Below are 9,630 nucleotides of genomic sequence, written 5' to 3'. Positions count from 1 at the left end.
ATCTTCAGCACACAGTATCTCAGCGGTCCCCAGTACTGATCCCAGTGCAGGTGAATACACAGAGATCTTCAGCACACAGTATCTCAGCGGTCCCCAGTACTGATCCCAGTGCAGGTGAATACACAGAGATCTTCAGCACACAGTATCTCAGCGGTCCCCAGTACTGATCCCAGTGCAGGTGAATACACAGAGATCTTCAGCACACAGTATCTCAGCGGTCCCCAGTACTGATCCCAGTGCAGGTGAATACACAGAGATCTTCAGCACACAGTATCTCAGCGGTCCCCAGTACTGATCCCAGTGCAGGTGAATACACAGAGATCTTCAGCACACAGTATCTCAGCGGTCCCCAGTACTGATCCCAGTGCAGGTGAATACACAGAGATCTTCAGCACACAGTATCTCAGCAGTCCCCAGTACTGATCTGACTACAGACACTGGAGCTGTTTCACGTGAACAAAGCCTTTGTCAAAGTGTCATATCACATCATATCAAATTGAGGGTGCACATACAATTTGCCATAATCATGCTGTCAACAAATCATTGGGTTTTCCAAAGATAAAGATTAATCAGCACATGGTGTCTCTAATCATCGCCTCCAGGGACAGACAGACTCCGAGGGGGAATATCAAAAGCAGGTGCCAGCCATCTCCACAGATTGGAGTCATTTTGGCACTAATGCCTGTAAGCAGCGAGTCAGAGCTGCATTAAGGAAACCAGAGAGAGAGAGAGGGAGAGAGAAGAGAGGGAGCGAGACAGAGATAACAGAGAGAGAGATGGAGAGAGAGAGAGAGAAAGAGATGGAGAGAAAGAAGAGAGAGAGGGAGTGAGAACAGAGATGAGAGAGAGAGAGAGAGAGACCACAACTGTCCCATTTGTAAAGTTGTAGCATGTTTTTGTGGGTAGCAAGTTTGTATAATATATTCCAATTTATTATGATGGTTCATTGGCATGAGAGATAAACCCATTGACCCCCTCCCTCTATATCTGCACAGGCCACCCCCCCCCCCCCCCCCCCCCTCTATATCTTCACAGGCCATTCATTGCTGTATGAATTCCCACAAATTGCGGCTAAAAATCAATTTCCATTACCTTGCAATTTTTTGTGCATATTTTTGTGGGAATTTTCAAGATTGCAAAATCCTGGAGGGACTCGCTTTTTAAGATGATAAAAACACCTCAGCAAGCAAGCTAGCCAGATTTTTATCAGTAGCTACCAACTGTGCTGCTGTTGGTGTTTCCAAGGCAAGTATGTTGGCTGTTAGCTAGCTGGCTAGATTAGCTCCTTCTTGCCTCTTCAGGGACACCCAGACGAGAGACGTGCAGAGGCTCTCTAAACATGCTGTGGTTAGCGTGCAGGTCGGACAAGCCCAGGGTATCAGCCTGGCAGCACTCTGGTCATTCGCACCCCACTCATACAGCGGATGCCAGCTACCCTGGAAATGAATCACTGAATGCAGGGCTGATGCATATTCATGTATTTAATGGTAGGCAGGAATTAGGTTACAGTAATTCATTTGCTCCTAGCCAAGATGCTAATAAACTTGGTATCCGGCCAACTGCTAGCAGAACAGCGATATGATTGATCATGTCATGTGCTGGTCTAGTAACATATTTGCTGTTTGACCAGCTTCCTATGAAAGAGAGTAGCTGAGTTCTGGAGTGAGTTCTACTTTGCACTGCTGATGGAGAGGAAGGGTGTGTAGTTTCTGATGGAGAGGAAGGGTGTGTAGTTTGCACTGCTGATGGAGAGGTAGTGTGTGTAGTTTGCACTGCTGATGGAGAGGTAGTGTGTGTAGTTTGCACTGTTGACGGAGGGGTAGTGTGTGTAGTTTCTGATGGAGAGGTAGGGTGTGTAGTTTCTGATGGAGAGGTAGTGTGTGTAGTCTGCACTGCTGACGGAGAGGTAGGGTGTGTAGTTTGCACTGTTGACGGAGAGGTAGTGTGTGTAGTTTCTGATGGAGAGGTAGTGTGTGTAGTTTGCACTGCTGATGGAGAGGTAGTGTGTGTAGTTTGCACTGCTGATGGAGAGGTAGTGTGTGTAGTTTGCACTGCTGATGGAGAGGTAGTGTGTGTAGTTTCTGATGGAGAGGTAGTGTGTGTAGTCTGCACTGCTGATGGAGAGGTAGTGTGTGTAGTTTCTGATGGAGAGGTAGTGTGTGTAGTTTGCACTGTTGACAGAGAGGTAGTGTGTGTAGTTTGCACTGCTGATGGAGAGGTAGTGTGTTTAGTTTCTGATGGAGAGGTAGTGTGTGTAGTTTGCACTGCTGATGGAGAGGTAGTGTGTGTAGTTTCCGATGGAGAGGTAGTGTGCGTAGTTTGCACTGCTGATGGAGAGGTAGTGTGTGTAGTTTGCACTGCTGATGGAGAGGTAGTGTGTGTAGTTTGCACTGCTGATGGAGAGGTAGGGTGTGTAGTTTGCACTGTTGACGGAGAGGTAGTGTGTGTAGTCTGCACTGCTGATGGAGAGGTAGTGTGTGTAGTTTCTGATGGAGAGGTAGTGTGTGTAGTTTGCACTGCTGATGGAGAGGTAGTGTGTGTAGTTTGCACTGCTGATGGAGAGGTAGTGTGTGTAGTTTGCACTGCTGATGGAGAGGTAGTGTGTGTAGTTTGCACTGCTGATGGAGAGGTAGGGTGTGTAGTTTGCACTGCTGATGGAGAGGTAGTGTGTGTAGTTTCTGATGGAGAGGTAGTGTGTAAAGTTTGCACTGCTGATGGAGAGGTAGTGTGTGTAGTTTCTGATGGAGAGGTAGTGTGTGTAGTTTCTGATGGAGAGGTAGTGTGTTTAGTTTCTGATGGAGAGGTAGTGTGTGTAGTTTCTGATGGAGAGGTAGTGTGTGTAGTTTCTGATGGAGAGGTAGTGTGTGTAGTTTGCACTGCTCATGGAGAGGTAGTGTGTGTAGCTTGCACTGCTGATGGAGAGGTAGTGTGTGTAGTTTCTGATGGAGAGGTAGTGTGTGTAGTCTGCACTGCTGACGGAGAGGTAGTGTGTGTAGTTTCTGATGGAGAGGTAGTGTGTTTAGTTTCTGATGGAGAGGTAGTGTGTGTAGTTTGCACTGCTCATGGAGAGGTAGTGTGTGTAGCTTGCACTGCTGATGGAGAGGTAGTGTGTGTAGTTTCTGATGGAGAGGTAGTGTGTTTAGTTTCTGATGGAGAGGTAGTGTGTTTAGTTTCTGATGGAGAGGTAGTGTGTGTAGTTTGCACTGCTGATGGAGAGGTAGTGTGTGTAGTTTGCACTGCTGATGGAGAGGTAGTGTGTGTAGCTTGCACTGCTGATGGAGAGGTAGTGTGTGTAGTTTCTGATGGAGAGGTAGGGTGTGTAGTTTGCACTGCTGATGGAGAGGTAGTGTGTGTAGTTTGCACTGCTGATGGAGAGGTAGTGTGTGTAGTTTGCACTGCTGATGGAGAGGTAGTGTGTTTAGTTCATGCAGTTCATGTGCATCTCTTTAGTATTTAGCGCTTCATGCTGCACCAGATGAGGTAGCCCTTTACCAGAGTGATTATAGTGTTGAAAATGTCTAGTTTGGTCTCGTTTTTATTTAGTTTTCAGGTATTATGAAGAAAGTCTTGATTTTAAAAGCTGGATAAAAAGATAAAAGAATGCATGACATCACATAAGATTTATTACAATCATCCCAGGCCATTTTTATTAGGCCAGTGTCTCTCCATCAGAAGTCAACTAGAACAGGGCAAAGTGGCACAGTAACCACAGTGCAAATCAAGGGGGGGGGACGAAAAAACACTAAGATGTTAAATTGTGTTTGCTCAGAGGAGGTCTTGTTTTCATATATTGGTCAGATCAGTTCTAATAGTTACTCCTTTCCAGTGGACTTCAGGTTGTATTTTGGTTTCTTCCCTTCGGTTTAAATTGAACATCAAACAGTAGCCGCAGGTTCCTTGAGGCGTGTATGATGCGAAAGATGTGAAACAGCTCTGAAACAGATCTCCACCAATCAGGGTCAGATCCTCTCCTGTGACAGTTGCTACCTGGGTTAGCTTAGTTCTGCCCGGAAACATCATTGTGTATAACGTATCTCCTGCTTCACCACATTGACCTCAGAGGACATTTTCCAATGTTACCAACTATACGTATGCTGATAGTCACTCCATTCCATGGAGTTAAGAGTTTTTACTTAAAACACAAAACAAAAACAGAAGCTGAGGGTTCCTTGAGGTGTCTTTGATGTGACAACCAGAACCTGACCTCCCTCAGTCTGCTGCTAACTAAGTTACAGGACCTCAGGAAAGTAAACGTTCATGAATATGAAGAACCCTGGAAGAGAGATCTACGCTCATCTCTGCATCTCCCAGCTGCTCAGTGGCCATGGCGCCATCTCGTTTTACTGCTTCATGTTAAACACTGCAGTTCGAGAGAGAGAGAGAGAGGGAGAGAGAGAGAGAGAGGGAGAGAGAGAGAGAGAGAGAGAGAGACAGAGACAGAGACAGAGAGAGAGCTGTAAAAGGACACCTCGTCTGTGCTTTCGCATAGAGAAAAACACCAGACTGCACCAGACTGACTACCTCCCTCTGTGAGCACAGCCATGCCAAACCTGCCTCTGTGTTCCTCTCTGTCCTGCTCAGTTCTAATAGAATCATAGTCTCAGCTGTCCTGCTAATATAATCTCCACCCAGCCGGCCCCGACAGCCTGCCTCTTGTGGCTGTGTGTCTCCTTGGTAACCAGGACAGCACCGTGGTAGAGGTGGAGGGATCCTCTGTGATGTCTGTGTTTAACAGTCAGCTTCTAGAGCCTGTAAGGCCGCCGCCCGCCTGCTAGCCAGCTCCACTCCACTCCACTCCGCACTGCCCTGTTCACATAAATATTCTATGAATGGGGAGCACTGCCGCATGACTGCAGCTCACGGATTCACTCCGGGTCCAGGGGACCGTGCTTGTGCTGCAGCGCATCAATATTAACATGAAATAATAAATAATGGATTTAATGAGAAATATGAACATGTACTTTCCTCGCAACACAGACCATGTCTGTGTCATGACAGTTGAAGAACTAATAGCTCCACTGTCTGCACTCTTTACCGCCAGAGAACAGAGCCGCACAATAACTTTCTTCTAGAAGGCTGGATCCCACTCTTTATATTTGAGTTTTTCCCTCATTCTGACGGTGTGAAGCCTATCAGAGGGTCAGACACACACACCCCTGGCAGCAGCTGTCACTCGCCAATGTAGATGCCGTAATGTCCTGTAATGTTGAAAAGAGAAAGAGGGATACACCCAGCACACACGAACCCTGAGGCGACGGGAGAGGGGGATACCTAAATACACACAGAGAGGACAGTAACAGAGGGGGAGACCTAGAGACACACAGACAGCTCACCCAGCCCTCCAATCTGCTGCAGCACCAAAACACACTCCGTCCCAGTGACTCTCACAGAACATGTATGTGAGTGAGAGCCAGAGTGTGTGTGTGTGTGTGTGTGTGTGTGTGTGTGTGTGTGTGTGTGTGTGCATATGTGATACAGAGATAGAGAGTGTGTGTGTGTGTGTGTGTGTGTGTGTGTGTATGTGAAAGAGGGAGAGTGTTTATGTGTGTGTGCGAGAGAGAGATACAGAGTCAGTGTGTGAAAGAGGGAGAGTGTTTATGTGTGTGTGTGAGAGAGAGAGAGAAAGAGAGAAACAGAGTGTGTGTGAGACAGAGGGAGACCGAGTGTGTGTGTCTGTGTTCAAGATCAGGTAGTGGTGACAATGTGGCTGCGTGACTGCGTGGCTGCGTGACTGCGTGGCTGCGTGTAAATGTGTGTGTGTGTGTTTGTGTGTGTGTGTGTGTGTGTGTTAACATTGACAGGTAATGATAATCTTGGTGCTGATCGCCCTTTGCAGGCTCTTAGGCTGTGTGGCTGTGTGGCTGTGTGGCTGTGTGCATGGCTGGCTGTGCGGCTGTGTGGCCGGCTGGCTGTGTGGCTGGCTGGCTGTGTGGCTGGCTGTGTGGCTAGCTGGCTGTGTGGCTGGCTGGCTGAGTGGCTGGCTGGCTGTGTGGCTGGCTGTGTGGCTGGCTGTGTGGATGGCTGTGTGGCTGGCTGGCTGGCTGGCTGTGTGGCTGGCTGGCTGGCTGTGTGGCTGGATGGCTGTGTGGCTGTGTGTCTGTGTGTCTGTGTGTCTGTGTGGCTGTGTGCCTGGCTGGCTGTGTGGCTGTGTGCCTGGCTGGCTGTGCGGCTGTGTGGCTGTGTGGCTGTGTGCCTGGCTGGCTGTGTGGCTGTGTGCCTGGCTGACTGTGTGGCTGTGTGCCTGGCTGTGTGGCTGGCTGTATGGCTGTATGGCTGTGTGGCTGTGTGGCTGGCTGGTTGGCTGTATGGCTGTATGGCTGTATGGCTGTGTGGCTGTGTGGCTGGCTGGCTGGCTGTGTGGCTGTGTGGCTGTTGGCTGTGTGGCTGGCTGGCTGGCTGTATGGCTGTATGGCTGTGTGGCTGTGTGGCTGGCTGGCTGGCTGTGTGGCTGTGTGGCTGGAGGGCTGAGGGGCATGCAGGCTTGGGCTAGGGTGGTCAGTCAGGGGTGATTACAGTAGGGATTGAAGCACATCACCTGCTGCTGCTACCCCCCACCCCCTCATTAATCCACCAACGTTTCTCTGTTTCTCTATTGTGCTCTTAAGCTGCAATAGGCCATGGCGCTGCACTGCATTGATATGTGTGTGACAATGGGCTTTCCAAATGTGGGTTGGTCTGAAATGAATCTGCGCAGAAATCTGATTCAAGCACACTGGCACACATGAGCACTACGGGATAAAACACACATAAGCTTTCTTTTCAGAGTTATTGGCCATCTCCATTTACTGTAGTTATAGTAATCTCTTTCCTTATTTTAACGCCAAAGTTTAAATTCCAAGATTTCCTCTTTGTTATCTTTAAATAGATAGCCACGTCCAGTGCATTTATTCTCATTATGCTGTGTTGGTGTTTACATTAATGTCGTGTAAACCTTCGGCTGGAAGTGTTGCAAAAGCCTACCTTCCTAGTTCTGCCCCCATTGTATAGAAGTCCTCCATGGTGACATCCCTACGCGATCCATCGACCCAGTATTCCGCCGCACTGGCGCCCGTGCGTGAAGTAGGCATGTTGGCAATTGCACTACACGGTAACCTCGAGCTCCAAGCGGATGGCGTGTCTTGGGAATACAAATCTCTGTGCTATCAAGGAAACCGAGCAAAAAGCATGGCAATGTTTACGAATTCCATGCAGTTTAGCGGAGCTGCATTCAGTGGCCAGCAAACGTCTCTATGCCAAATAAATCTTCGATTTTGTAGACCCAAAATGTTCTTATGGACATATTAATTTAATCATTCAGCCCATCGATGTCCATCTCACAAAACAATCTTTATGACCCCAGTAGACATTTACGGCTGTAGTCTATCTTAAGGCGGTGTCAAAAAATGAACATTAATCGACATCAATATCCCGGAACTATAATAACTCAAAACTATTGAATAAACCAGTATCCAAACATCTAGCTAACTCAGTTGCAACAAATGCCTTTGTGTATACAATCAATGATCTGCTTCAGTAGGGCCTGACAGTAGAAGATGTAAAAGATCCCATCACGCATAATATTTTCTGCATCACAAATCCAGCAGCGACTAAATATTCAAGCCAGCACTAAAATACAAAATTGTCTCAGCGCTCCTCGGCATCAACAAGACGCGCGATTTAGTGTGTCAACAAGCAGCCCATGAAAAAAATGGCAGACGAATTCTTTAACAGCGCTGTTGGTGAAATCGGACGATATCGGCGATCAGCTGGAAACACTCAAACGTCTTCAAAGAAGTCCAGATCGGCAACTGCAAAACCCCATATGAGCTATCACTGAAAGGTGTTCTTTTATTCCTTGGCCAGGGGTGGGGAGGTGTTGGTATCGGTGGGGGTGGTGTGTGTGTTGTTGGTGGGGATGGGAAATGGGAGGGGGGCGTCACCAGAGTCGCACGCCTTCCTCTGACTTCTCCCAATCCGGGACGTTCAGTGCGCGCGGAAGCGGAGGTTGGAACTCAGATAGTCTGTCAAAATATTATGATTCCATTAAGTATCCACGACCCGACTCTAAAGCAGACAAAACACACTGTAGCTTCGAATGGATAAGATCGAGATGCAGTCTGATTTTAGACCCATAGCGTTGCAACAAAAATGCTACTGATCCCGTGCATTAAAAGCTTTAAAAACAGGACTGGACATGCTGTGGATCACTTCAGCACTAGGGACAGCTCCGTGTTGACACAGAAAGTGACTAAAGGCACGACAGCAAGTCATCATATTCGACAGCCATACAAATATCTTCAGCGAAACCGATTTCCGTTTGCCGGAAAGGGAGTAAAATTATACGGTTTAAAGAAATGTCTTAACTTTACAAGTCTTTCAAAACATGTCTTCATCATTGTAATATGCTATCAAAATGTTTTCAACTCAGTGCCGTGTAATCAGTCAGCTGTTATTGTGGGTGAAACTGTAGCAGCCTGATCGGCGGTGGATAAGATCCACAACTGTGGCCGAGGCTTAGCGCAAACCAGCATTAAATCCATACTGTGACTTCAAAGCAACAGAAGGCACATTACGCGCTTCTTCTCAGACAGGAAATGTTCCCCTCCAACTAACGTCATCAGTGGGAATTGAGTCCACTACGCCAAGATGATCCCCAGAGTACGGCATACACACCACAATGTTTCACTGGCTTTAGTGAAAGACAATAATATACCCCTCCCTGCTTCCTCCATTACGTTTCTCCTGCTATACTCCAAGCAATTAGGCATAACTAATGTCATCTCAGTTTGTCATTCACAGTGAACACAATATGAGGGTAAGACTAGCATTTCCATCATGTATGATAACAAGTAGATAATGTGGCCCAGTAATGTGCATGAGTGAGTAAATCACTGATATTGTGACCTGCTGTCAGGGCTAAATCACAGGCTTGAGTGAGCGCTGGGTATCTGTTGTATTGGTTACGAAAGCCAAGAGTGGTAAGGAGTGTGAGCAGAGGCACGCAGTGGTGCGATGATTCATGATTCACCAGACTGTGATCACAAGCAGCAGGTGACGAAGAGAAATGCCACACTGAAACAAGGACGCAGGTATGCAGCGCAACGCTTACAGCTCAAAATAAGACCTCATGACTGGAGGCCCAGCGCACTCTCAGGGTCTCAGTCTCTCAGTGTCAGTCTCAGTCTCTCAGTCTCTCAGTCTCTCAGTCTCTCTGTGTCTCAGTGTCAGTCTCTCAGTGTCTCAGTCGCTCAGTGTCAGTCGCTCAGTCTCTCTGTGTGTCAGTCTCTCAGTCTCTCTGTGTGCCAGTCTCTCAGTCTCTCTGTGTCTCAGTGTCTCAGTCTCTCAGAGTCTCAGTGTCTCAGTCTCAGTGTCTCAGTCTCACTGTGTCTCAGTGTCTCAGTCTCTCAGTCTCAGTGTCTCAGTCTCTCAGTGTCAGTGTCGCAGTCTCTCTGTGTGTCAGTCCCTCAGTCTCTCTGTGTCTCAGTGTCTCAGTCTCTCAGAGTCTCAGTCTCTAAGTGTCAGTGTCTCAGAGTCTCAGTCTCTCTGTGTCTCAGTGTCACAGTCTCTCAGTCTTAGTCTCTCAGGGCCTGATTTACTAACAGGATTGCGCCCATTTCTGGCGTGAAATAGCGGTCGTAAACATAAAACGGT

The 9,630-nt window shown here is 47.8% G+C and overlaps 1 protein-coding gene across 1 annotated transcript in view; it reads right to left on the bottom strand.

Annotated features, from left to right (window-relative positions):
* The window catches only part of LOC308360981 (calcium/calmodulin-dependent protein kinase type IV), a gene marked incomplete at both ends in the record, with an annotated part of 30,447 nt that extends 23,380 nt beyond the window's left edge, over positions 1-7,067 (bottom strand). Inside the window, one exon of the mRNA XM_080833183.1 lies at positions 6,961-7,067. Coding sequence (XP_080689309.1) covers positions 6,961-7,067 — 107 coding nt within the window. The remainder of the gene's footprint in view (positions 1-6,960) is intronic.
* Between the last annotated feature and the right edge of the window lie 2,563 nt (positions 7,068-9,630).

The sequence above is a fragment of the Sprattus sprattus genome, assembly GCF_963457725.1.
Source record: "Sprattus sprattus genome assembly, chromosome: 2".
NCBI classification, from domain to species: Eukaryota; Metazoa; Chordata; class Actinopteri; order Clupeiformes; family Clupeidae; genus Sprattus; species Sprattus sprattus.
This window is presented reverse-complemented; position numbering and strand designations above follow the sequence as displayed.